General features: G+C 55.3%; 8 protein-coding genes across 8 annotated transcripts; 3 read left to right on the top strand and 5 right to left on the bottom strand.

Moving 5' to 3' along the window:
• Positions 1-257: 257 nt before the first annotated feature.
• Positions 258-614, bottom strand: HMPREF1541_09816 (uncharacterized protein; the record flags this gene model as incomplete). Its single annotated transcript, XM_008714489.1, has 2 exons — positions 258-393; positions 529-614. The coding sequence occupies 2 exons, from the start codon at positions 612-614 to the stop codon at positions 258-260; spliced, it is 222 nt and encodes a 73-aa protein (XP_008712711.1).
• Positions 615-2643: 2029 nt separating this feature from the next.
• On the top strand, positions 2644-5005 carry HMPREF1541_09817 (uncharacterized protein; the record flags this gene model as incomplete). The annotated part of the gene is made up of 4 exons (XM_008714490.1): positions 2644-2705; positions 2739-3470; positions 3525-3567; positions 3614-5005. 4 exons carry the CDS (start codon positions 2644-2646, stop codon positions 5003-5005), a joined length of 2229 nt encoding a protein of 742 aa, XP_008712712.1.
• A 328-nt stretch (positions 5006-5333) lies between these two features.
• On the bottom strand, positions 5334-8902 carry HMPREF1541_09818 (uncharacterized protein; the record flags this gene model as incomplete). The annotated part of the gene is made up of 3 exons (XM_008714491.1): positions 5334-5920; positions 5949-7055; positions 7099-8902. 3 exons carry the CDS (start codon positions 8900-8902, stop codon positions 5334-5336), a joined length of 3498 nt encoding a protein of 1165 aa, XP_008712713.1.
• Positions 8903-9791: 889 nt separating this feature from the next.
• Positions 9792-10205, bottom strand: HMPREF1541_09819 (uncharacterized protein; the record flags this gene model as incomplete). The annotated part of the gene is made up of 2 exons (XM_008714492.1): positions 9792-9884; positions 9930-10205. 2 exons carry the CDS (start codon positions 10203-10205, stop codon positions 9792-9794), a joined length of 369 nt encoding a protein of 122 aa, XP_008712714.1.
• Positions 10206-11071: 866 nt separating this feature from the next.
• Positions 11072-18469, bottom strand: HMPREF1541_09820 (uncharacterized protein; the record flags this gene model as incomplete). The annotated part of the gene is made up of 4 exons (XM_008714493.1): positions 11072-13699; positions 13753-18014; positions 18064-18208; positions 18278-18469. 4 exons carry the CDS (start codon positions 18467-18469, stop codon positions 11072-11074), a joined length of 7227 nt encoding a protein of 2408 aa, XP_008712715.1.
• Positions 18470-20664: 2195 nt separating this feature from the next.
• On the top strand, positions 20665-21456 carry HMPREF1541_09821 (uncharacterized protein; the record flags this gene model as incomplete). Its single annotated transcript, XM_008714494.1, has 1 exon — positions 20665-21456. The coding sequence occupies one exon, from the start codon at positions 20665-20667 to the stop codon at positions 21454-21456; it is 792 nt and encodes a 263-aa protein (XP_008712716.1).
• Positions 21457-22569: 1113 nt separating this feature from the next.
• On the bottom strand, positions 22570-24175 carry HMPREF1541_09822 (uncharacterized protein; the record flags this gene model as incomplete). The annotated part of the gene is made up of 2 exons (XM_008714495.1): positions 22570-24006; positions 24065-24175. The coding sequence occupies 2 exons, from the start codon at positions 24173-24175 to the stop codon at positions 22570-22572; spliced, it is 1548 nt and encodes a 515-aa protein (XP_008712717.1).
• A 987-nt stretch (positions 24176-25162) lies between these two features.
• HMPREF1541_09823 (uncharacterized protein) lies at positions 25163-27012 on the top strand (the record flags this gene model as incomplete). Its single annotated transcript, XM_008714496.1, has 3 exons — positions 25163-25310; positions 25362-26069; positions 26129-27012. The coding sequence occupies 3 exons, from the start codon at positions 25163-25165 to the stop codon at positions 27010-27012; spliced, it is 1740 nt and encodes a 579-aa protein (XP_008712718.1).
• Between the last annotated feature and the right edge of the window lie 10 nt (positions 27013-27022).

Genomic DNA, 27022 nt, shown 5'->3' on the forward strand with positions numbered 1-27022 from the left:
TGACTCTCACAAACCTAAAAACACATCCACATCCCAAATCTCACATCCCGCTTAGCTACTTCCGCTAATCGCTCCAGAGAAGGAAATTCGTATACTAATACAAGGTATCGATCGACCCACTGCGAACCATCATCATCATACGACAACGATCACTGTATCCGTCATCACCGCTACCACAAAGGCTCTCTCTCTCATTTTTCAGAATGCCAGTCACGTCGTCCCTGGACCGGACGCGCTCGGGACTCGGCGCTCGGCCCCTAGTAATTGTGTTTGGCGGTGTGTTTGTTCACATCCGCATTTCGCTTATGGCTGTGCTCATCGATGGAGTTGGCTACAGCGTTGCCTGCGGCCCGCACACGCTCACTGGTGCGCACGTTGGGGTCCTTTGCGATGCTGCATGGCCTGTTAGCTGGGGTTATTGTCACAGGAAGTCCCATGGCGGAGCGGGGCAGCAGGATGGTGGATACGTATACGGGAAAGGGGGTTTCGCTGGGGCAGCAAGCGATATACTAGCAGGGGAACACATACGCTTTGTTCGTCTCCTTCTGTGCCTGAGCAGAGTGGCCCTGCACCTTGCTGGAGACCCAGTTCTTGCCGGAGCGGAGGGAGTTCATTTTTTGTTGGCGTTCTGTGGGTGGAGATGGCGGACTGTGAGAGAAGAAGGACTAATGGTAGATATTGGCTTTGACTTGGATAATATCGAAGATTGTGTTGGGTATATACAAAACAGAGTGTAGGTAGGACAGCGTGGGCTCGGTGGGTATTATACTAGCACACCCCACCAACATCACCCACCCTCTCCCCAGCCTGCTTACCGCAAAACCATGCATCAAACACCAGTTTTCTCGATAAGCACAACTGAGCAAAAAGGACGTCATCACCACCGACACACACACCGTCGCGGCCATCAAATCTCGGCTCATCTCACCCACATCGCCCGGGGCGCGCTTTGTTCGCGTGAACTTCGAAGCACAGCCTCAACCAGAACCTCCCTACCCAATCATTGGAAGCATTATCAGCACGACACAAGCTCCAAAACCTGCTTTTTGGTCTCCGCCCGAGCGGTGCATGATCGACAACCGGCCCAGACATGAAAGCGGAGGAGGGAGAGTGATGTCATTCCGCAGGACAACGTCCCCCAATAGGCGAATGGGCGTGTCTTGCGCTTGTGACGTCGTTTTGCGTCTTTCCCGCCACATCTTCTGCAATGTTTCATGTTTCATGGCTTCAATACCATATACGCATTTCTACCTCTTGTCATTCATCATGCCCTCAGGGACATTTCTTCATTTTCTTGGGCCCCAGGCTTTTCTGAAGCGTGGCTTGCGCCGGTCGCCGGCCCCCGCTCCGTAACTCTGATGAGACTTGCCGTGAATGCTAAATCCTTAACCTCCGCCTTATTTAGGGTATATATTAACATCCTGGGGGGGCGCATGCTATGTATGAAGCGTCGCTTGCTAGACGTACATCCATATTATGGCCGATTCCTATACAAGACTCTGATGCAAAAACTCGTTCACACTCTCATGTCATTGATCAATGCCATCAATAATATGCAAGCGAATCTCGACTTCTCCCGAGTCTTTATATTCGTTACCAGACATGAGTGCCTTCACGATGGCGTTGAGCCTCAAAAAGCTGTTTAGGCCGGAGTAGTTCGTTACTCGCGGAAGTTTCTCAGTATGCCACGGCTGTCCTATAGAGCTCTCCGATCGTAGAAACTCCGCCCCCAAAGTCCCAAAAGACTACGACACCCAGGGGTGCACGCCCGCAGTCATAGAAGGCTTGCTCCATCTACTTGCTAGAGCGAGTGGGTTGGAAGACTGATTGATCAAAGTCGGTAAATTCATCTCCTGCTTTGACAGGCAGGTGGGTCAAGAGTAGCGATGACTGCGGGCGTGCACCTGAGTGTACTGAAGTTCGCTCGCGCTTGTCGTTGGGATCGTTCTAGATGTCAGCCACCTGTCCTAGGATAGGGTTCTCCGCTCACAGGGACTCCACCCCAGAAGTCCTAAAGTACATCGTTCTAGATATTCAGCCTGATGACCACAGAAAATTCCCCATATGAGTCTGCTTCGAAGCGAACCAACTCATGTCTCCGATTCGAGCCCGACACAGGGTTGGTTGAGACACTACTAGTACCAAGTTTGCTCCGAGACCTGGTGCTTTTCACTATAAGGCAGGTGCGTGTACGTGCAAACAAGAGCGCAACTGGATTGCCTCTGGGGTCCGCGGGACTGCAATCCGAGGCGGATGCCAGATTCGGGGCCGTGTACTCCCTAATCTTGCATGAACACGATCGATACTGGCCTTATACGTGTTAGTACCACTTCTCTAATGCAGTCCAAAGTGCTGAGGGCAGTCACAGCCTGGTCCAGACCACGGCCAGCAGAGATAACTACGCATGCGCCGCCCAATTCTTCCCGGCCTGACTCTATCATTTCGATCTACTTCATCAGCAAGCGGACGCATGCGAATTTATAGTCTGTGTTACCCTTACTGAGCTTCTCAACAGCTTTTCGCTTTCGTTCGAGCCTTCACCTGGGGCGGGACATGGGGACCATCGCCGTCGTGGGAGCAGGATCGCTCCTTTTCCTTGGCTACTATGCGCGAGAATGGTCCAAATCGTACGGAGGACCTGCCATGCGGCAAGCCTGGAACTTTCCAACGAATGCTGAGCTGCAGAAACCCTACGATAACGACCAGTATGACCAATAAGGACAACCGCACTGCGACAGGGAGGCAATCGCAACTCCGGCTTCGACCTGGCACACTATCGTGTATGGAAATTCGGCTTTCAATAACCAGCGAACACAAGTTAGGCTCCTGTACATCGGCGGAGAAGGAGATGAACTCGTGTGCACGTTGAAAGTCACTGACCTCAGCAAGCTCGGCAACGCCACACCTTTCGTCGCCCTATCGTACACCTGGGGAACGGGCAGCAAATCCCTCATCGTGAACGATCATGCGGTTGTCGTCACGGAAAATCTTTTCCATGCACTTCTTTCGCTTCGACAGAAGCACAAAACAGTGTGGGCCGACGCCCTCTGCATTAATCAATCGAATATTGAGGAGAAATCACAGCAGGTGGCGCATATGCACACCATCTACAGCACTGCTCGCGAAGTGATAGTTTGGCTCGGTCCTTCAGATCCTTACAGCGATGCAGTCATGGCGGAAATGAACGCAATTGACGCTTATCGAATGGACAATGGTGCTACTGATTCCTGTCTATTCGATCTGCTATCAAGTTGGGCAATTAATGATAAAAATGCTGGTTTCGTACTGAAAGGAGTCCACCGACTTGTGAAAAACGCTGAGCAAAAGCTACCTTTTGCGCAACTCTGGAAGAAGCTGGTACCGCAAGCGATGGAGACCAGACTGGACACTCTATCTCAAAACCTCAACACCAAGGCTCACCAACTTCTGGTCGCTAAGAAGCACGTGGTCGAGCGCCCATACTGGCGCCGGTATGTGACCCAAACCGACAACTCAACGTAGGACCAGACTGACAGAGCTTCTAGCGCTTGGATCATTCAAGAGTTGACAGTGGCTCGCGAGCTGCAGGTATGGTGCGGCACATGACACCCTTGACTATCACATGTTCATCGAGATTCTCAAGGATCTGAAGCGACTTACGGATGATGGTGCGGAAGTCGGTTGGTCTCTGTACCACACCCAGGTTCTCAGGCTGGACTCCCTTAAGTCGCGCTGGAAGCCTGGTGAGCCTATCCACCTGCTCGAAGCCCTCAGAGCCTGTTACTACACACGCTGTGGCAATATCCTAGACGGAGTCTATTCCTTGACCGGAATATGCTTCAATCGCCGGCGATTCGTACCCCACATCGACTACGAAACCAAAGTCGAGAATCTCCTGCAGAGCATGACTACCCACCACATTAGATCGTCTGGATCGCTGGATGTCATCTGTATGCAAATGAAGAATGATAACCCCGTATTCAGCTTACCGTCCTGGGCGCCAGACTGGCGCATCATAGGGGGAAATCCCTTCAACCACCGAATGATATCCTACTTGACCGGTCAGGACCGACGGCAGAAACCACACAAGCAGGACCGCCGCTGGAAAGCATCTGGCTCGTCCACATGGACCTACGCCGACATGGACACCTCGGGAAGACTGCTCCGCGTGCGCCGCCGTGTGGTTGGCAAAATCATCTGGCTCGAAGGCAAACTCCCACCAGGCAAGCAGTCCCTCTGGTCAAGATTGGACAAACGTCTCACGGCGGAAATTCAACACAACGACGTCACATCCACCGTGTTCGACACCATGATGAATTACAAGGAGCGGGACCCGGTGGACGACAGCATGAACGAGTGGAAACACGTCTTCGAAGAGAAGGCGCTCCAACGCATCGGCAACCGGAGCCCCATGGCGCGTCTACGTCTTCCGAAGCTGCGCGACGCCCGGTTTCGCGGACAAACTCTCCAGCACTGGTCAAATGGCGACCGGGCATTCACCGACTGGACATCCATGGTCGAAGCCGAGGGACCGAGCGACTTTTCCGCGCCGAAGGGGAGGAAGTCGCTCGACTACCTCAAGCGAGGCGCGGACCGCATGATCCGCAACGATGGCACGGGACGCATCCTACCGAAGCAAGCACGCAGTCGGAGACTGGAGGCGGCAATCCTCCAGGCCCTGGCCGACGAGATGCCGTTGATGCAGGTCGCCGTCCAACAAGCCGCCGTCCGCCGTACCAGAGACCTTGGCGAACCGATACCACCACGGTTCTTGCTCGGTTGGGCGCACCCGCGGGCCGAAGTGGAGGACGAGATCTGCCTGTTGGAAGGATGCACGCTTCCCGTGACACTGCGAAGAAGCGTGCTCCTTTCCGAGGATGGAGTGACCGTCCACGAGCCCATCTTGCACGAGCCCATCTTCAGGGTCGTGGGAGACGCTCACGTCACTGGAATCATGTCTGGGGAAATGTGGCCGTCGGCGATGGAGCACAAGACAAAGCCCCTGCAGGATATCTGGTTGGCCTGACCTGGTTCTTCGTACAATCATGGGTGGTAGGCTTTTGTCTCAAAAAATATGCGAGCGCTTGTTTGGGCCTGCGCTGTACCTCACGCACCATGATCGGTAGTAAGCCACACGACATCTATCTCTTGATCTGTGTTCTACGCCACCTCGATCAAATCTCATCTGCTCTCACATACTTCGCCTTCACACGGTAATGTCCGCGTACATCTGTAGAGAGGGTTCGACCACCGAGTCACAACTCTCCACCGTCCCGACTCACTGATGTTGCTTTCGGCGGGTTATCAGGCTCGATCTCTCTCTCTCACCCACACGATTCGATGCGGCACCACAATCAGAGGCTGAAGACACTACCTTCCTGCTCCTTGACGAGGTCCGGAACACACAAACCCGCGGCAAACCACCCAAAACTCTTGAGAGAAGCATCGACTCTACTCTCCTCTTCGACAGCTACATACAAGCAGGCGGCGGCGAGACCCATGAATTCGTAACCACCGTCATCTTCGGGGAACTGTCTGACCATCCAGTCTTTGATCTCACGAAGACTGCGGTTGAAGTGGTTCTTCATGTAGTCCGACTGCTCGCGTTGAAGTCTGCTCGCCGCGCCGGATCGTCCGAGTATCGTACCGATGAAGACCTCCTTTTCCGTCAGTTGGTCGTGCCGTCGTATGGAATAGCTCGACATGATGTCCATGACTTCTGCTTCGTAGTACTCTCTCACATCTCTTGCCATTCCTCGATGCTCCTTGAGTCGATCGCTATCGACGTGAGACTGTACCCATCCAAGAATGTCTCTCAGCACGCTACCGGAAGGCCCCTTACTGGAAAGCGACGAGGTGTCGTCCTCAAGATCCTCGAAGAAGATGTCCTCGTTGACCGCTCGATAAAGCTTTCCAAGAAACCCGCTCAGACTTGGAGTAACTATATTTGTGCTTGCCATCCGGAGGACTGTCGTTCTGTGCTCTTTGGATGCCTTTTACAACTTTGGCACTTGCGCTTGGGCACATGAAGTCGGGTCGCTCTCGCGGCGCTCGGGGAATCTTGGAGACGTCGACCTTGATGCCACTCTTTGAGAAGTCAACCGCAGTTGAGTGCAATTCCGCCAACGCGAGACAACTCTGAGAAAAGGTGCCAGTAGGTTCGCAATCAGCAAGTACTTGATGGAGTGTTGCTATTCTGCCAACCTGATCATTCTGCATGAAATCGACGAAGAATGCCGTCATGTCTTCAGCAGTAACTGGACGGCCGATGTCCAAAGCTGGAGGCGAAATATACGCGGCGGGCTTGGAGCTCAACGTCGGAAGCAGAGCATCATCATAGATGATGTTGTAAAGGTCACCATCGAGATCACCGCCACTGAGCATGCTTGGAAGATCACGTGTGCCTTTCTGGGAAAAGGCGATGCAGTTCCTCAGATTCCAGAGAGCAGAGTCCTTCGGAGGCGCAACTGCTTGAACGACTTGGACGTCTCCGGGGTGTAGAGCAGGCGATCTCGTAACGGCAACTCTTCCATTAAGGCATACGTGTCTTGCTCGGTCGTCTTCCTGCCAGGTGACAAAAACCTCGCCCTCTTTGAGCCAGTCAGTCTCGTCGCTAATCCCGTAAAGCGTCTTCGCATCGGGGACGAGGATACGGCTGCGATATTTGATTTCCCGCAGCTGGACTTGGAGCAACGCTCCGAGCACATCGCGTAGGAATTCATCCTCGGTGACATCGACTCCAATATGATTGAGGTTCTTCAGCAGTCTAGGCAAGCCGCTGCTGCTCTCCTTTAGGTTATGGATGACAAAGTTAACAGCGGTCGATTTTGATGATGCTGACAGGCGTAGGCGCTCCATATCTTGGTCCTGAAGTTTGAGAAAGGTTGATTCGGGGACTTTAAGATCTTCTAAAATCTTAATGATCTGTCTGTTGAGCTTAAAGGGAAGCGGCTGGGCATTTGTGCCACATATCTCTAGTTCGTTTGATGGGCTACCAGTGAACTTGACCATGGACTCCCGGAGGTGGATGAGATGACCTTCGAGCCGAGTATCGAGCGTGAGCATTCCTTTCGCTCCTGACTTGATGTTAGTCGGGTTCAAAAAAGGGGGTTCGCATACCTTGGTATCGAATTTGGTACGACGTTGGCTGTGGCGCTCTGGACTTCCCCTTCAGCATCTTCCAGATCGATTTAGACATGGTACCGCATCCGTCGGTGAAGCGATAACTCGAATACTCTACATCCTTGATTGGCCATACGACATTCTGGTCCACTGTAATAGCCGCAGTCGTCTCTGAGAATGCTTGACCAATTCTAGCTGCGCACTTGGCAGGACAGCGTATGCCACTGAAGTCGCCTAGCTTACCAATGAGTGACCGTGCGAAGAGTAGCGTCCCCTGGTACACGAAAGGCGCCATGAACCAGACGGTAGAGGATCTCAGCGAGGAATGAGAGAACCCCAAAAACTGGAAGCGTCTGCCGCCAATCTCGAGACCATTTCGTAGAACATTGAGAAAGCGACCACGGTAAATTTCATCGTTAGAGTAGTCCCGATCGAATTCCAGACGATCTTCGTTCTCATCTGCAAAGTAGACTCGCAAAAAGTACTCGGAGTGCTCTCTGTATTGTCTCAAGACTCGATTGGCGGCGATCAATTCCGGTCCTGACAGATAATGGCCCACCGGAGTGACGGTGACCTTGTAGATAGATACTTCATCGCGCGCAGCACTGCTTATCCCTTCGTCCTCCAGCAGAGTGGGTGGCTGTCGCAAAGCGTCCGCAGCTTCTTGCAGACCACGTGTGGTGGAATCTGTAGTAGCATCAAGGAAGGACATCTGCAAGTTGAGTCTCTGCAACGCCTTTGTAAGTGCACTTTCCCCAGAGCACGACTGCAGCTCAAGCATCGCGGGCATGAGTTGCAGAACTTCACTTGGGGATAGAAGGCCGTTCCTCCATAGGCCCTCGATTTGAAAGCGTCGTGCATATGAGCACTTCAAGTGATCCAGCTGGGCGTTCAGCCGCAAGACAGAACCCGCATAGTCTACGAGGGGCAGCAACACACCCTCCGACTTCACTATTATGGGGATTTTGCGAGAGGTCATGGACTGAATTCGATTGTGGAGGCCGACGGTGGCAGTGGGAAAGAACAAGCTGTAGGTCAAGCAACTTCCAAAAGTTGCCTGGCCTAGGCCGGGAAGAGTGCAGACGCGAAACTTTGTGGTTGGTCTGGGACCCATGCGTAGCGCCGAGAAGGCGTAGGAGAGCGGGTCTGTGTCAGGGGCTGCCATTCTATCCTCGATGATGCGTGGGGCGACGAACAGTGTGATTGTCAGAACACTGAAACTCTTTTCGTGGCTGACGGCTAGCGAAGCGATTGTCGAATGGTCGATGACGAGGTCGTAGCCATTGCCAGCAAGCTCCTCCAATCGAAGGACCAGCGTACGCCCGTCCCTCGTCAGTCGACCTTTCGGATGAGCCTCGAAGTATGGCCTGAACATGACGGCCTTTCCCTTGGATTCCCACCGACCACACATCAGTGTCGAGAATTCAAGCCCTCGCTCTCTGGTCCCCGCTTCGGTTGCGGCTGCTTCTATCGCCTTCTTCTGCCATGCCTTTACATTATGGCGGTCTTTCTCTTCTTTGCGCAGGACTTTCAGGCGAAACTCGTCGATCGGTTTGCGACTGATTTGAAATTGAGCTGGCCGACCCGATGGGGAGCGGAAGAAGGACGGATTGGCGGTAGCCTGGGAGAGAAATGCCTGGGCCTTCTGGAGATCCGCGATCGTGACAGTAGCGAAGGTCTTTCCCACAGCCTTGCGGACATCGAAGATGTGGATCTGTGACTTGAGCAAGAAAGGCTTCAGAGAGTCATGCAGGCTTTCTCGATTAAGCCTCGAGTCCAGGCTGGTGATGAAGATGTCCATCGCGCTCGCCAGTAGATGAAAGCGTCAGAAATTAGAGCACGAAAGCGAATGTCTAATACTACATGTCGTGTGCTGAGATGTCGATTTTTAGTGGTCGCGGGGCAGCAACTGCCAGCGAGCGTTGCGGGGCGACTGCCTAGTAACAGAAGACTGGTTGGTTGTCCCTGACACAGCTGCAAATGTGACTCGTCACACCCGGCTGCGTCGTAGCTGAGTTGCTTTCACGCATGCAAACCAAGGATTGCTCGTTTTAAGAATTTACAAGTTGTCGCCCTGGCAGAACACCAAAGTCACCCTGATCCCTGCCTGTTAGCTGTGGTGGGGTGTAGGGGAGCTTTGACCGGTGGTCTATGCACACTTCTACTACACTGGTGAGATACATCGAGCTCGAGTGAGAGATATCAGCATTTAGTGAGAAGGAAAGAAAGCACATGGGATATCAGAATATAAATGTCTAGCAGAGGCGGGGCATTGTGATTACGTCAATGCAACTCTGTGACGCGTTCGCGTCGACGCGAGGAAGTAAACCTCCACCGCTAACATGGAACTGATTTAATGCTAGATAGCGATCCCGTCGTATCGAAAGTTATGTATCCAACATTCGTTTCCGTAACTCCATATATGGGACATGTGTAGCACCATTGGGCGTTTCAAACGTACCATGGACCTACCGAGGCCAAACCGTCCCTTAGCCATTGCTTCCGAATATTACCACCCAGTCAGCCTGAGACCGTACCCGGAGGCCTCCTCACTGAGCTGCCTATCGACGGCCAAAGCCATATCACATCACAGTCTCCGGGAACGTGTGCGCGGTGACGATGTCGACCAAGTGACATTCGGTCGTTGTAACGACTGTCACCGTTGCTTCCAACACCTAAAGCTCCCAGCCTTAGTAGAAACCAGCCCAGGCATTTCTATCCTTGATGACAGATCCGCGCCGTGTGCTCAGCACCTTCTGCTTATCAATGTCGATGACCGCATCCTGGACAAGTCAGCAGATACAGCTTAGCAATTGTGCGTGACGCACCAACGTCCCATGGTTCACAGACGAGACGACGAAGCGGCAACAGAGCAGGACGTTGAAAGATCGATCCGCCGAGGCGCATAGGGCCGCAAGGTTAGCGCTGTGTCGCCGGATATTGAACATGGCCAGATTGAGCATAATGCCATCGCCACCCGGGCCGCATAGCTCGTCCTCATCATGGTACCGACACCAGACGGCAATGTTTTGTAGCTCGAGTGTCCGCAGTGCTGAGAATTTGGAGAAATCCACCGGTCGCTTTAGGTACTGCCCGACATTCATGATGACCGCCCGCGGAATTGCAGACAGATACGCCGCCGGTAAGAGGTCGAGCTTATGCGAGGTACTGGAGAGCTGCAGCGTCGTAGATGCGAACAGGTATGATCTGGCTTCCTGCCGAAGCGTCCGGCATGTGTCGATCAGCGCACAGGGGAAGCGGCATGGACAGATCGAAAGGCCGCAGTGTGAGACGCTCGGGAAAGCTGGCTCGATACTCAATTCGGCGGAACGAAACAAGTGCTGATAGATCTCGACGCGGACTTCTGGGGGGAGGTCTAGGAAGCCCAGGCTCGGACGGCATATGCTGACTGTCGCCATATCCACGGCGTGTTGCCGACGGTTCATCGCCGCGGCCAAGCTAGGAGTGCTGCCAACAGCGAACTGGCAGTGCACCACAGACGGGGGACCCCTTTAACTCCTACATCCGTAGTATCGCGACACTTGCAAGTTCCGTCGAAGCGACACAGGGATGACTTCGCAAGAGTCAGAGTGTTCAGTTGTCGTCTATTTACGAGTGCCCCTCCCGTCCACAGAATGCACTAGTGAACTCCTGGCCAATGATAACTAAGTAGACCCCTAGTTCCACGCTATGCCTTTTTCGTTCTGCCCCAGTCAATGTAAAGAGCACTGGTCCTTATTATTACTGCCTTTTCTCGCAGTGAGCCTCGAAGGATAAGCCAAGGAAGACAAGTCAGTTGATGTAGTAGCAATGATATCACCGAACTAAGCTCTATACTCTATACCCGCAGGTAGCACATTCTATATCGTTTATCTTCCAAAACCAAAACCAGAAATGAACGAACCCTGTCCCAAGACGCCTCATAGACCAACACAGCCCCCTTCCTCGACCAACAGAGGGGACCTCAATCTCAATCCCTCAACTCCTCCACCGCCTGCCTCTGCACCTCCTCCTTGACCAACTTACTCTTCCCCACAATCATAACCGCCAACTTCTTCAGGGGCACGGGGCTCAAGATATCAAACACACTGACATCGGCCTTGGCCTCACGGAAGAGCCAGTTGCGCACCTCGACGGCCTTGAGAGAATCGATGCCGAACGTGTGCAGCGGCTTGTCCGCATCGACGCTGTCCGCGCTCGAGCCCATCGAGCTCGCCACGTTCTCCCGCAACAGGCCCTCGACCACCTCGGCGGCGTCGACCGCGCCCGCCGCGCCCGCAAGCAGTGTCGCCAACTTGACTTTGCCGTCGCCGCCAGCACCCTGGCCCGCGATGGCGCGGTGGTCAAACTTGCGATCTTTCGGCCACAGGCTCGTCACGCTGCCCTCGCGATCCAGGTCGCCTCGAATGCCGACTACGACCTGCGCGGGGACCTTGGCACCCGTTGCCGTGGCGGAGGTTGGCGCCGTAAAGCCCTTCATGGCGGCCAGGATCGCCGCGTTGACCTCCCAGTCCGCGACCTGCACGGGCACGAGATGGGCGTACAAGCTCAAAAAGTCCTCGACCGTGAAGTCGGCCGTGAAGTGCGTGGCGTCGTTGACCAACCCGATATTCAAGCTGGTGGCGTTGAGACCCTGGAGGCGGCGCACGTGGCACAGTGCGTCCATGTAGCTGTTACCGGCGGCGTAGTTGGCCTGGCCGGTGTTGCCAATGACGCTGACAACTGACGAGAGACAGACAAAGAAGTCCAGGTCCGCCGGCAGGTAGGCGTGCAGGTTCCATGTGCCCTGAATTTTACATGCTGTCGCACCCTGCCACTTGTCGTATGTCATGTTCTCCAGCACCGAGTCGCGCAGCACCATGGCCAGTTGCAGACAGCCCTTGATCTTCCAGCCACGCGACGCTGCGGTGTCGCGCAAGTGCCTCATCTGAGACTCTTGCGTGATGTCGCACTTGATCGCCTCGGCCTTGCAGCCGCGAGACTCGAAGTGAGCCAAGAGCGCCAGGTGCGCGGGCGTCGTGGCACCGCTGCGCGAGAGGAATACCAGATGCCGCGCGCCGGCTTGAAACATGGTTTCGGCAATGTTGGCGCCGAGGCCTCCCAAGCCGCCGGACAGGACATACGTCGCGCTCGGGTCCAACGCCATGGGCGCCGGTGGCGCAGGCCGCATGGGTACCAAGGCATCATGATCGAAAGTCAAGACAGTTGTGGAGGGAGAGGAATTCGATCCTGCGCTCTCGATGGCTTCAGAGAGTTGAGAAATGGAGAAGATCTCCTGTGGCAGGGGGGTGATGGTTCCGGCTTCAAGCTTGGCAAAGACTTGTGTAAGGAGGTCGGAGAGGAGCGAGGGCTCGGCTCGCAACAGGTGATCGACTTCGACGGCCGCGAAGGATGCATTGCGCTTGAAGATGCGGGAATCGAGCTGTTCGACAACGACGGAGGACGACGTATCGACGATACGGCCAAAGTCGCTCACCAGCGAGCACACGGGGAAGATATTGGCCGTCTCGCCTGCAGTGATGACGATGTCGAAGGAGCCGGACTCTCTTGCAAGGCGTGGAGCCCAATCGGTGCGGGCATTGATGATGCGCGACTCCGGGATGCCACGCTCCTGAAGGATTGATGAGGTTCCGTCTTCTGTCACAGCATAGACCTGCGCTCCGAAGGAGGACGCCAGTTGAGCTACCGCAGCACCCATGTTGGTGTGTGCCGATGTAACAAGGATTCTGTCAGAGGACCGAATGCGAGCACAGTTGGACAAGGCGTACAATGCGGTTGCGTAAGTTGTTGACAGCCCGGCCACCTGGACTGGTGACAGCCGCGAGGGGACGGGGCGCACTAGGCTCTGGTCCTGTCGGACACGGATCTTGTAGGTCCCGTTCTTGACAAGAGCAACCTGCTGACCAGGCTGCAGGGTTGTGACCTGTGATCCAACCCGAATGACTTCGCCGACACTGTCATGGCCCATCATCTGTCCCTTAGCTCGAGCTACAAGGTCTGACGAAGTCAAAGCAGTAGCATAGCTTTGGATCTCGACCTCCGTGTCGGCTAGGTCGGTGAGAGCAGTCTCATCGTTGACCCATTCACCATTTGAAGACAGTTGTACGGGCTTCCCTTGCTGGAAGAGAGCTGCCAACTCTGGAGGTGGATTGCCTGATTGCAGCTCAAGCTCACGGTCCATGCCGGCATCGTCAACGACTCTGCAGACCAAGACCTTGCCATCGCTCTCGGCATACTCCATGTCGGGAGGGGTCTCCGACTCAGAAACAGTAGTCTCAAAGACCTTGACGAGGAGATCGATGATGGCCTGATCCATAAGGCTAGCTCCAGGTGAGATGTCGAGGTGAGGCAGCGTGATCTGAGGCACCTCGGTGCGGACAGTGCGAAGCATACCCGTCGCCACGGCGAAATTGAGCGAGTCAGGCGTGACAATTTGGCCGCCCTTGGTGATCCAGAGAAGATAGGGCGACGAGGCCACGATCTCCTTGAACGCCTCAAGGTGCTCGCTCTTCCAGTCAACGACGAAAGGCGACTCAGCTTCAAGGAACGAGATAACGCCATTACCCTTGAAACTGGCTGCCTCCTCGAGTGTAGCAATCTGAACAACGGCTGTCAGCAAAACCAGGCCAACTTTATCAATGGGGAACATACCTTCACACCGAGCTTCCTAGCCGTGAAAACCTCGGAAATCGTCCTGAGAGCGTCCAGAAGCTGTTCACTGGCATCAGAACGTCTCAAGAGGACAATCTCCTCTACCTCGCTCTTGCTCTCTGCTTGAGTCTGCTTCTCGGCCAGGACGAGAACAGCTTTGTCACTGTCCACACGGCAACGGACTTCAAGGGCGTTACAATCAAGGGTCTTCTCCCAGCCATCGAAGCCTGTGAAGGTATCTCGGCTGTTGGGACCCGTGAAAAGCAGTTCACCGGCTGGGGAGAGCAGCGGAACAACCGCGGGCGTAGTCTCGGTGACGTTATCGCCGGCCGCTACGACGAGATTGTAGGAGTCCAGCTTGAAGTCTTGCTCGGTGAGTGGCGTAGCAAGGTCGAAGACCTTGTAATCAATGGAAAGACCGCTCTGGCCGAGCTCAGCCTTGAGCTCGTCGAGAACTTCGGTCTTCTGAGCTGCAACGGCGCAGTGGTGGAAGCGCTGGCGTTGGTCGCCATTGGGAGCGAAGTTCTCCAGGATCATCCTCAGGTCCGCAGATGTATGGTCCACAACAAAGAGAGCGCGCAAGTCGGCATCCTTGTGGCAGGCACGGTCCAGCACGAACGCCACCTGGGAGCTGATCTCCTGATATAGCTGAGGGAATGCCGTTCGTGCCTCCGTCTGGATGCAGCGAGCTACGCTCGTGGCGTCCATGAACTTGAAATCCTCCTTCCACACTGGCTTCGCGCTACGTTTAGCTTCGATCGCAGCGTCCGAAGCGGAGGCCTTCTCGTCGTGCGATGAGACTTCCCGGGCGGAAATGGAGATTACAACTTTTGGCTCAGACCATTCTTCATCCGAGAGGACAAGGTCGCCAGCAAGGTCCCGACCGTCGATGAGGGTACCCTGGGTGTAGCCAACGTACTTGGAACCGGCGCCTTGTGGACATGTGGCGGCGATGAACATCTTTTCCATTTTCACCGGAACGGCAGCCTCTTTCATTGGTTCGCCTGCCGTGAAACCGATGAAGAGAAGGTGAAAGATGGCGTCCAATGTTGCCGGATGGATCAGATGAGGATACTCGAAGTTGTGCGGCATTACTGACTTGGTGTCGGGGATTGTGACAGAGCCGTGCGCTTGGTTGGTGTCTGGAGCAGCGCTGGCTGCCACGAGATTGCGGAAAAGAGGACCATAGTTCATACCGATACCTGCGAGGTCGGTGTAGAACTTCTCAATATTCACGGTCGTGTCAGACGCAGCTTTGATGTTCTTGTAAGTGGCCGATTGATGCTGCCACTCGGTCTCCGTGACCTCTTGACCCTCGGTGTAAACAAGCCCGACGCGTCCAGAGGAGTTCTCAATCCAGTCATTGCTGCCTGTGGGCAAGGAGTAGAGAGTCCAGTCGTAGCAAGCAGGGAATGTCTTGTTGGGTCGCAGGCTCAACGAGGTTTCGACAGCATCTTCACCAGACGGGATCACAAGTCCACGCCCAAAGGTGACATCATGCAGTTCGATGCCCTTGAGGATGCGCTCTGGGTCTGCGAGTTGCCGCGCAGCTTCGATGGCCATGATCAGCATGCCAGCGCCGGGGTAAAGCGTCGTGCCGGTAATCTCATGGTGGGCCATCCAAGGATTTTCAGCAACACGTAGGATGTTCCTCCAGTGCGGCTCGAGGTTGTTCTGGTTGTCGATGGGCACGCCCAGAAGGTCCGTTCGTGGTTGAGTGCGGAAACGCTTGGCTGTGGTCATGCGAGGCTCGTACCAGAAAGATTTACCATGGTTCCAGGCATAGGGAGGAAGGTCAGAGAGTGCTTTGGCCTTGGTCAACTGGCCGTCCTGTTGGTTGACCTTGGAGAGGTCAAGAGCATGACCAGAAGCCCAGAGCTGTCCTGCTGCTTCGAGCGCCGTCACCGACGCATCTTTGCCACGAAGAATAGGAGCAGTGTAACCCAAGGTCGAGGAAAGCTTGCTGTCAACAGCTGCCACGATCTGGTTGACGGGGCCTTTCAGAGCTTCGTGAGGGCCGACCTCAACCACGGTGCTCCATTTGACAGGCAACTTGCGACGGCCCTTACCTTGGGAGTGGCTGATTAGGCCAGAGACAGCATCATTGAAACGTACACTGCCGACCATGTTTTGCACCCAGTATGATGCGCTGAAGTCACTTGCGGAGGCGATCTTGCCGGTAACCGATGAGAACATGATGGCTCCGTTCCCAGGGAGTGGAGCAATCTCGCCCATTGCATTGAGGTAGTCATCCGCAATGACTTGCATATGGGGCGAGTGATAGGCAGTCTTGACACGAAGCTGACGAGCAAACTTGCCCCGGGCTTTTAGCAACTCTTCAAGCTCGACGATAGCAGGGACGTCGCCGGATAGGGTCACGCTGGATGGACTGTTGATACAGGCCACCACGGCGGTTCCCTTGGTGACTTCTCTGAGGAGCTCTTGGGCTTCGGCTTCGCCAACACCGGCGGCCATCATGACACCTTTGCGATCACCAATTCTGTTGGCCACATCTGCAGAGTAGACACCACGCCAGTAAGCAGCCTTGATGGCGTCCTCATGCGAGAGGTAGCCGGCAGCGTAGGCGGCAGCGATCTCACCGCTCGAATGGCCGACTGTAGCTTTCGGCTGCAAACCCCAGTGCTTAAGAAGCTCGATGAGGGAGATCTGGAGCACAGAGCAGATGGGCTGACTGAATTCAGGAGAGTCGATCTTGCTCTCGATGCCATCTCTAGCGAGTTCTTCGAAGACGTTCCAGGTGCAGCCGTACTGCTCCAAATAGGCCTGCGATTTGGCTGTTGCGGCACGGAAGATTGGATTAGACAGAAGTTGCTTTCCCATCTGTGGCCATTGCGCACCCTGGCCGGTACATACGAAAATGACATTCTGATCTTTCGACACACGCTTCAGTTTCGGAAGACCCTTTGTCAGCGAGGCGGCGAGTGAGCTCATGGAGTCAGCAACGGCAAAGCTCCTGTAGTCGAACTTGGTGCGACGATTAGCGAGAGTGTATGCTAAATCGTCCAGATACGCTGCAGACTCGGCGGCAGTCTCCTTGGTAGCCAAATCGGCCTTGTGTTGCGTGAAGTCTCGGAAGGCCACTGCGTTTCGGGCAATGCCAGCCTGGTCGTGAGCCGAAAAGGTGAATAGCTTCTGCTCGGGTCCTGATGGCTCTTGCCCATCTTCTGAGGGCGAGCTACAATCGCCAAGACTGACGCCAGAATCAGAGGCATCGTCATCAGATACCGCTGTTGTGTGATTTCCCTGCAGACCCCTGCTCTTCAAGTAATGATGGGCGTCATCAATAATGACGTGGGCGTTCGCACCACCGTAGCCAAAGGAGTTGACGCTGATGCGACGAAGTCCAGAGGATGGCCACGGGGTCAACTCCATAGGGAGGGCAAGCTTCCATTCTTGAAGGCGAAGCTTTGGGTTGAGATTCTGGAAACCCGAGTTTGGTGGGATCAAGCCTTTCTCGAGGCAAAGGATAGACTTGATGACGCCGGCAAGACCTGAACAGCCTTCTGTGTGGCCGATGTTGGTCTTGATACTTCCTACATACAAGGGAGGTTGTTCGGATGAGCGTACTCGGCCGAAGGTCTGGCCAATGGCAGAAAGCTCCATTGGATCTCCGAGAGCGGTGCCGGTGCCATGGGCCTCGAAGTAGCCAGTTTCATTCATGTTGAGACCAGCTTGGTCGTATGTGAAACGAATGAGGTCTGCCTGAGATTCCGGGCTGGGCTGTGTTATACCGGGGGTTTTGCCATCTTGATTGGCACCCGAACCTCGAATCACGCCTCGAATGGTATCGCCATCCTTGAGAGCCTCTTTCAAGGGCTTCAGCAGGATGCCGCCAATGGCCTCACCACGAGCATAGCCATTGGCACGATCGTCAAAGGAGTGGCATTTACCATCAGGACTCAGGAAATGCATGTTGGTAAGGGAATGCATCATGCTGGGATATAGAGCCAAGTTGGAGCCGGTGACCAAGGCCTGGGATGATTCGCCCAGCCGAAGTGACTGACAAGCCGAATGAAGAGCATAGAGACTGGACGAGCATGCAGTGTCGACAGTGAAAGACGCGCCACGCAGATCGAAGAACCAGGAGACGCGATTCGACAGCATAGCTCTCCCAGTACCAGTGGCGGCATTTGGTGCATGATCAAAAATGTCATGGTTGGACAGCAGATCATAATCACCTGTAAAGCAGCCACAGAAAACCGAGGTTTTGCTGCCAATGAGCTGATCGACGGGGACACCAGCTAAACCAAGGTCAGTGGTAGTCAAGGTTGGGGCGCGACTGCAGCGTACCGTTCTCGAAGGTCTCATACGATACTTCAAGCAAACAACGCTGCATCGGATCCATTCCGCTGGCTTCTTTTGCCGTGATAGAGAAGAACGGAGCATCGAATAAAGACACATCCTCCTTCAGGAAGAAGCCGTGCTTGACATTGACCTAGAGAGCTCCAATTAGAGATGTGCTGATGCTTGTGCCAGCGCTTGACTGGCTGGGCAGGATACGTACAGCGCCTCTCCTGTCATGGCTTGGGTGATACCAGGTGTCGGCATTGAAGCGATCCGCTGGAATCTTGGAGTGGCCGTTGCGAGACTCGCTCATCATGTCCCACAGCCCCGAAGGATTGGATGCATCGCCGGGGAAGCGGCATGACAAGCCCACGACGGCGATGGGCTCAATCTTGTCCTCGACGGAAGCCATCTCGAACGGAGTGGCGGTTCAATACAGAGGCAAATTCCACATGTGGCTCAAGGTGAACAGATAAACTTCTATATCTGTTTCCTGAGACTGACTGGGGAGTGGCTGAAAACGAATGCGGCTTGTGAGCCATTGCGGCATGATTACACAAGGTATTTGTCTTATAACGAGCCTCACCAACGTTGACGGCATGAGGACAGTGTGGCTCGGGTACCGAGCATACCCACCGCACGCGTGGTCCAGCGTGGATCGCAGCATTGTGCAGCATATCTGTGACAAGGACTTGCTCCGATCAAGACTTCGGTGTGTTGTTCTGACCACGGTGAGAGGGCCAGCATGTTGAACAGACCGAGCTCGCCGAGGTCGTCCTTGGTCGCCTCAATGGACGGTATCGTCCACCGTAGCCTTCGATCTGGTGTGGCGGACGAGTGTCGAGCTTCGTCTAGACTGTCCTGCATGACCAAGTCCACGTCATGGAGAAACCGTCGCTCCGGATTCAGCTCTGGAACACAGACTGCAACTTGCCGCCACCGGGGCGTACACCATAACGAAAAGCGCCGAGGCAAGCATGACCAACGGGAAAGACGATCGGCCGAGATGAAGCTTCACATGCCTTGCTTCGCCATCGATACGGAGCGGTACGGCGGGTTTGGAGGGGCGGAGACGCGGCAAGGTGGAGGAAGGTGGTTGGTGACGTCGATATACAGACTTCGTATATTACCACGGAGAATGCGTGCTCCTGGCCCCCAAGTCTGGCGTCCCGCCTGGTTTCTTTCTTCTTCGAGGTTTGTGAATCCTTTCCTCTATCGGCGGTGGCTACTGCACCGAAACCATAGGGTCCACCAGCCTGCTTGCCCGGCTACATCGGTGCACAAGGTAAGAGCTTGACGAATCCCTGCTGGGCTAAGTCACAGGTCTCGGTGCCAGATCCTCTATTGCTGCTGCTGCAGGGCTGGCCGCTGACCAGATTCCTCAGAGTCAGAACTTGGACTTGCGAAAGCAGACTGGCCAATCCTGGTACACAAATGAACCCAAGAACTGACAGTATCTACCAAACTTCCGGCCGAGAGGAGCAGACGTTGGGCTCGAACATCCACCAATGAGATGCCAACTTTGCAGCCTGATACGCGAGCTGGAAGATGCTAGCAACCTGACGTCCATCCTCCCGAGTACGTTGTGGCTAGGGATCCTTTGTCAAACACCAAAACCGCTGTTTGGTGGGCGCACGTGGGGATTGGACAGGAACTCTACCCTCCTACACCACCATTCACCGTCTCATGTCCCCATTCGGTCCCCCTTCGGAGGACACTCATTGCAGAGCTGGCTCTGGTCCAGACGGGATCGACACGCCATATGCCTCCGAACGTAATCTCTAACCAGGCCACCTCGCATCCAAACAACACGTGTGCTTATCTCCAGGATGCCTGTTACTGCGGCACTGATTACAGTCTCTAGTGCGGTCAGGTTGTACGGGGGTCCGCCCCGCTCCCGGGAGATGCACATCCAGCATGACCGACGTGTTTCATGGTACACAAGGCCCTGCCATGCTTGCGGCCATATGGTCCTCCCCCATAAGATTCAAACCATGCTGTAGCGCTGACGCCGGGTACTATACAATAAGGGGAGAGCAGGCAGCTGGACTTGACCAGGGTAATGCAGCTCGGGTCTGACTGGCCTCTTCGACACTGCTCATACCAACCGCGGCCGTTTGGTGCTGTCTTACTCATCCTTCCTAAGCCTCGTCCTGGTAGAACAAGATGGCATTCCAGTCAACCGGCACGGACGACGACTTTCTTCCCAACATCCGTCGTGCTTGTGAGGAGTGTCATAACCGCAAAATCCGTTGTAACATTCCCAAGGACAGCGGATCATGCCAGTACTGCCAGAGCAACAATCGGTTATGTTTCTTTCTCCCTCGCAATCGGAGTGGTCGCCCACGAGCTTCTCAGAACGAACAGAAGGGCGAAAAATCGGTCGCCAACGCAACAGCCACCTCCCAGGCCGTCTGTGCTGCTCTCGCCGCAAGACAGATAGCTGATGACGATACGAACGACGATGCGGATAGCACCCAGCTACCTAGGTCAACCTCCACATTGAGCAACTTTCCTCCGACCGCGACCAGCGCACCAGCAAATCTGGTGTGCGATATCACCCAGCACCATGCATCTTCGCAGCCTCTTACATACGACTTCAATACCATGGACAATATGGGCATGAGCCAGCCCTGCCTCTCGCAGTGGGGAGGCATTGACGCCTCAAAGAGATTCCCCTACACCTCATTCGAACAGCCCCCACCTCCAGCTCCCTCGACCGCCGAAATGCCAAACCCGTTTGAGATTTCACCATCAGCCAGTTCGCGGTCGCTGGACACCATGATGGGATCCGACCTGTCCATGCCATGGAATACCGGCTTTTCATTCTCGTCTACCCCCGCAACTATGTCAAATAGTCCGCCCGACAGTGACGGTTTGGACCACGGCAATGACCACTACGCCAATCTTCTTAGCTGTACGAAGCAAGTGCGACTGTGCTATGCGACGCTGCAGTCTCAAATCCGTGGCACTATGCGCGGCCAGCGGTGCCCTCAGCCTCAACTCGAAGCTGCTTTGAAAATTGTGGAAAGCTCCTGTCGCGCCTCTTGCGACATCCTTCGCCATTCGTCGTCGTCCTCTGCATCCATGCCGTCGCCTAACTGGTCTCTGATCGCTCAAGCCATCACCCTCGTTTTCAATATCATCGACATCTGCGAGCTACTGGTGGAGGGTACAGTGGGCCCACAGGCTGATGGCGGCGCCGTGGCCACTACCCGGCAGACGACTTTGGACGACCTCTACGTTATCAAACGCTTAGAGTTGAGTGTCGTGCAGACACGCATGTCGCTCAACCAAGTGCAGGACCTGAATCAGAGCTTTGCATCGCTAGTACAGGGAACGAAATCGCGCATCATGGCACTGCAGGCGCTGTTTGAAAGCGTCAAATGTTCGCATTAGTTGCGGCGACAAGCAGCGGCGGGTTACCCTACTGGAAACCTCCAATGGCCTCGACTCGCTGCAGAAGCCAGAGCAGCAACGACGTGTTACGATATGGGTTCTTGTTTGGCTCGACAATTCGGCCGTTTACAAGCGAGGATCAGCCTCGGCGTTCCTGAATGGAGTATATGGAGGCGATATCCGCAGGGACAAGGGTTATTAGACGTTCAGCATTTCCACAGGTAGACTCATGCCAGATCGTAGCCCATAGGTCTTCTTAGAATGCTAGATAGCTGCCACGAATGCGAGATATGCAGCCATCACAGCACCCTGTACTAGGTGAATGCAACCATATCAGTGTCGAGACTACTCCCCAACAGCTTTCCCATGTGAATCCATGCTCATTTCATCTTTCCCGTCGGAGATGTGCCGGCAGCGCGTGTTCGTTTCACGGCCGCAATCGGACATGCCAGATCTAGGCGGCCGTGGCGTGCTGCACATGCTCGAGGAACCAATAATTCAACCTGCGACACCAATTAGGCTGCGGGTGTGGCCGGCTGTCATCGATGCAGGATTGCGAATTTGTTACGGAGTAGTGGTGGCTTTGTTTAGGTCTGGTGCTGTGTCAGCCGTCGATCCACCATCTTACACATCGACAGATCCCATGCAACCAAATATAGAGCCAGAGTATCAAAGCTCTTCTGCGCTCGTACAAGTGTGGGTTGCTCGTTTTGCTTTTGCTTGCGATGATGCAAGCGAACCTTCTGTCTGCAGTTACGAAGCATATGACGGCGGTCGTGTGTGTCGATTGAGCACTGGTTGGGACATCCCTGACAAGCGAGGATTGGCACTGCATGGTCCGTGGGACCGCCCCTGAGGCTATTCATCTCACAGGAAACGATGTGACCACTTCACGTAAGCTACCATGTCCAACCAGCCTCCATATCCAGCTTGGCCCAACCGTCTCAGGATAACTCGGAACTCTTGGTGCTCGTCAAGTCAAAACTCCACTGGGAATTGGCAGCGTCTTTAATGCAATGTTCCTATTCCGCATCCCTTCTTCTAGCTCTGCACTAGCACAGAGAGAAAAAACACCCAGGCCTTTCGATGACCTCAGCTACAATCTACAGCAACCTAGAACACAAAGACCTGGTCGGTGACATGCCCCACCGGCTGTGGCGCCCTCGTCCCCATCTTCACCAAATCTCGCCCCATTTGCTCCACCATGGCGTCCGGACCGCAGAGCAGATACTTGCTCTCGGCGCTGACTGCAGGCAGCAGAGCCTTCAACTCGCCAATGGAGATGGCTCCGGCGTGAACATTGCGTAACGATGTGTCTCCGCCCACCGCAGATGCCGTGGAGGCTGCACCCTTGCCGCTTCCACCCGCATCCTTGGACGCCACCGTCGACGCTGCCGTCGGATCCATCTTTGTGAAGAAGTAGTGCAGTTGAAATGTGTCCGGATACGTTCGAGCTAGCTCGTCAAGTTCAGGCCCAAGCATAACCTTGTCGCTTGATTTATTCGCGTACAACAGACGGATCTTGGTGTCATCCTTCTCGTCCTCGCAGATACGCTTGATCAGGCCGTACAGCGGCGTGATTCCGGACCCGCCAGCCACGGCCCCGATCTCGTCACAGAGGAAGCGATGGTAGCCTTTGAAGCTGCCCACTGGACCTCGGCACTCGATTGTTGTCGCGTTCAGTGGCAGCTCGCTCAGGAGTCGTCCCATCTTCCCGTCGGGATACACTCGGACGGCCAGTGTCAGCGTAGTGTACCCACTAGCGTCTGCCTGCGTTGACACAGGCGTGTAGCTGCGGGTGACTTGCAGACGTCCGATTTGAGCGCGTAGCTGGATGTGCTGACCCGCAGGGACCGTCAACTGGCGCCGTCCAGTTGCTCCACGCTCCACGGTCCGGAAAGTGATGTGACAAGTGTCGATGGCGGTTTGTGCTCGACGGATAAGCTGCACAGGCGCCCAAATCGTCGATTCCGCCCCTTCGGCCACGCTCGTCTTATCAGCACCAGCGCCCTTGAGGACCTTGACTGGCCGCATCACGGGTGGGTGCATCCTGAAACCTTTGGCCATGACAATCGTCTTGCTGAACTGCCAGCCGAGCCCTGAGAAACACGCCCCACTGCCAATGGTTGCAAGAGCCACCCCGCGCCAGAACGCAGATATGCGATCGACGTACGCGGCCAGGTGCCCCCACGCGAACAAGCCGGGCCACAGAAGCTTTGCCACGAGTAATGCGCTGGCGATCGTCAGGATATTCTGGGCGAAACTTTGACTGAACACCAGCGCCATCACTGCTCGTAGAAGCTGCTTGAGCCTGCCGCCGTCACTTGAGACTTTGATTTTGCGCGAGATGAATACGCTGCGAACTTTTGCTTTGAGCACCTCACTCTCGGTCAACTGTCCGATGCAGAAGCGATGGAGCAGGTGCCGCGCATCTTCCGAGTGACCGACGTCGTCGAAGGCTGCGGTGGCGTCGGTGCCGGCGGCGCCCTTGAGGATGGCGGAGCCTCCCGGGTGATCTTCCAGGTACCCTGCCACGTCGTATACTGTTTTCTGATACGTCAGTCTAGAGTCCCTACTCGCACAACCACTCGGATCTAGATTGGAATACGAACGTGCCTTTGTCGTGCAGAATGAATGGCACACTGCCACTAGGCTTCCCTGCAAGCTCCTTGACTTCCGCCCTAGTGAAGGCCTGAGCCGTCGATTCTGCACCATACATGTTGGCTCACACGTTGGCGTCGTCTGGTGGTGTTGTGCGTTCAGGTCTTGCGATGGAGTCGGCTAGGCGTCGTGCGTGAGCGCATCGAGAGACACCACCGTAGAACGTTTGCGCGTCCCATAGTAGCAAGGCCATGTTATAGATCGGACTATGCCCATCCCCAGTGAGCACCCTTTACTTACGGCCGGATCGTAGGGCATGGCGCTGGAACTCCGGGGTTCCAATGCGGCGAGTAGACCTCTGATCGCGTCATGACAACGCACAAGCAAAGAATCTGACGAAAGCTACCCCCCCTGGGTATTCGCAGATCATCCCCTGACCCCTGCTGCCAAGACTTGATACGAGTTCTCGGCTCTGCGGCTTAAGCGAGGACCCAAACGCTCACGTACTCGGCACATTGATCTGCACTGGCCGAATGGGGAATTTTCTCGTGAACATCTGCTGGGGGGGAAGGCGTGGGACCTTCTTGCATGCGCTTGGATTCCGTGGCTCACCACATGGTCGACTTCGTTTCGACGATCAGTGGTTCGCATACTCCCTACACGCAACAGCCTCTGGCATGAACCACAAGCCGCCGAACGGCGGGACTGCGCCACACGGGACTTGAGCTGGGACCGAGACGCGTTGTGGCTTGGCCTGCTTCCCCGTCGGCGCTATGGCCGTGCATGCGAGCACGGTGTCCGACAACGTTCACGGCGTATACGGAGCTGAGCAGATGTTCATGCCTGCCTCGAACACCGCTGCGGTCATGGTGTTACGGCCTCAAGGCTTCGGGCTGAGATTTATCAATTCCATTCTCAGGCCGTTCAACGCCTGGACCTACACTGATTGAACCACCCAACGCCAGGCATGGACTCGAGCTCATATCATCCCATCTTCGCCCGACTGGCTCAACTAAGTCTCTACACCTTCACCTGGCCTTGGCTCATCACATTCTCGTTGCTCTTCATCGCCAGCCCGTACAACATCTTGCCGGCATAAGCAAGCATGGGTCTCAAGCAGTACGGTGTCAAGGTCTTCGCCCTCCATGGCGACGAGGCTGCCAGCCGGCACGAGGTCGAAATTGGCGTGCCAAGAGATATGGAGGATCTGCAGTATGGCATCGCGCAAGAGTACACCATTGTCAAGCCTGAGGGTTAGCATTTTCCATTTAGGCTTGCGTGGCGGCATAGCTGATCGAACATAGGCATTGCTTTCCAGACCGCTACCAATGTCCCGCTCACCTCGATAGAGGAAGTCCTCGCACATGACGGCCCAATCCTGATCACCGTCGACGGCTGTTCAATCAGGGAACCTCGAAGCGGGCCAGCTCTACCTATAGTGGGCAACTATTACGAGCTCTATCCCGACCATCTGGGCAACCATCAGCGCATGTTCAAGAAGTATGGCCATGTCATCAAGACCAACTCGATGGGCAGGATCAACTACCTCACTGACGACCCCGAGATCACTGAGATTGCCTACAAGGAAAACCACGGTCTCTTCACGAAGAAGACATCAGATCCGAACCATCCCCTCTATGGCATTCGAGACAACACGGCGCTGTTCACCTGCGACACCAATACGCCGTCCTTCAAGCTCACCCATAAATTCATCCCGCCGAGCATGTCCCCCAAGGCAGTGCGCCATTACACGCCCATTATGCAAGAGACGGTGGAAAAGTCGTTCGCTGTCTTTGACCAGCTCGATAAAGCGGGTCTCGCTTTCAACGTGTACCAATACATGGTCAAGCTGTCAGGGCAGACGTTGTGTCGATTCGTCCTAGGTATCGACGCCCATCATTTCGACACTCCTGCCTCCAAGCTGCATCCCATCATGGTACTACTGACGCAGATCTTGGAGCTGAACAAGGCCGTTCAAACTCGGGGTGACTGGTATTCGATGCTACCATTTGGTAAGACATTCCCACACCATACCACCAAAGCTGCCATAGTGCTCACCACGAGAATTCAGGCCCTCCCAAACAGCTCCAACACACCCGCCTCGAGATCGCCTCGGTAGTCGACGACCTAATCGCCACCTGCCCGCGCGGCGGCACCGAAGACCTCCCCCTCGACGAAGCAGCCCTCAACGCCAGCTGCCTAGTCGACTACCTGACGCGCGCCACCGACGACTCAGGCGCCAAACTCCCCTACGACCTCGTCCTGACCAACACGCTCTCCATCCTCGGCGCCGGCTTCACCACCATCTCCGCCCTCCTCTCCTGGCTCCTCTACTGCCTCACCCACTACCCGAACCAACAAAGCCGCCTCCTCCAAGAACTCATCGACCACGACATCACCCCCTCCACCACCCTAACCCCGGACATCGTCAACCCCCTGCCCTTCCTCGACCACTTCATCAAAGAAACCATGCGCCTGCACTCCCCCGCCTTCCAAGCCGGCCGCAACACCACCAAACCCCTCATCCTCCCTGGCGGCTTCAAGCTGCCCGCCAACGCAATCCTCATCCCCAACTTCCCCGCCATCCACACCAACGCCGCCCACTGGTCCAACCCATCGCGCTTCAACCCGGACCGTTGGGCCGACGCTGCTGACCAGCAAGACCAAGACGCGGCACAACCCGAGTCGTCGTCGGAGGAGGGAAAAGAGAAGCGCCACCGCGCCGCCTACCTCCCCTTCGCGATGGGTCCCCGCGGCTGCATCGGCTACAACTACGCGCTGCAGCAGATCAAGGTGTTGCTCCCCAAACTGGTGCTGCGGTACCACTGGGAGGACGTCAGCACCGAGCCCGTCGAGTATGACCCGGAGTTCCAGGTCATTCGGCCGTTGAATGTCTACGCTAGGGCCGTGAGACGGGAGGCCTGGCCGGAAAAATCATCGGGGTTGAAAGCGTGAAATCATGAAT

The sequence above is a fragment of the Cyphellophora europaea genome (assembly GCF_000365145.1).
Source record: "Cyphellophora europaea CBS 101466 unplaced genomic scaffold supercont1.11, whole genome shotgun sequence".
In the NCBI taxonomy this organism is placed as follows: Eukaryota; Fungi; Ascomycota; class Eurotiomycetes; order Chaetothyriales; family Cyphellophoraceae; genus Cyphellophora; species Cyphellophora europaea.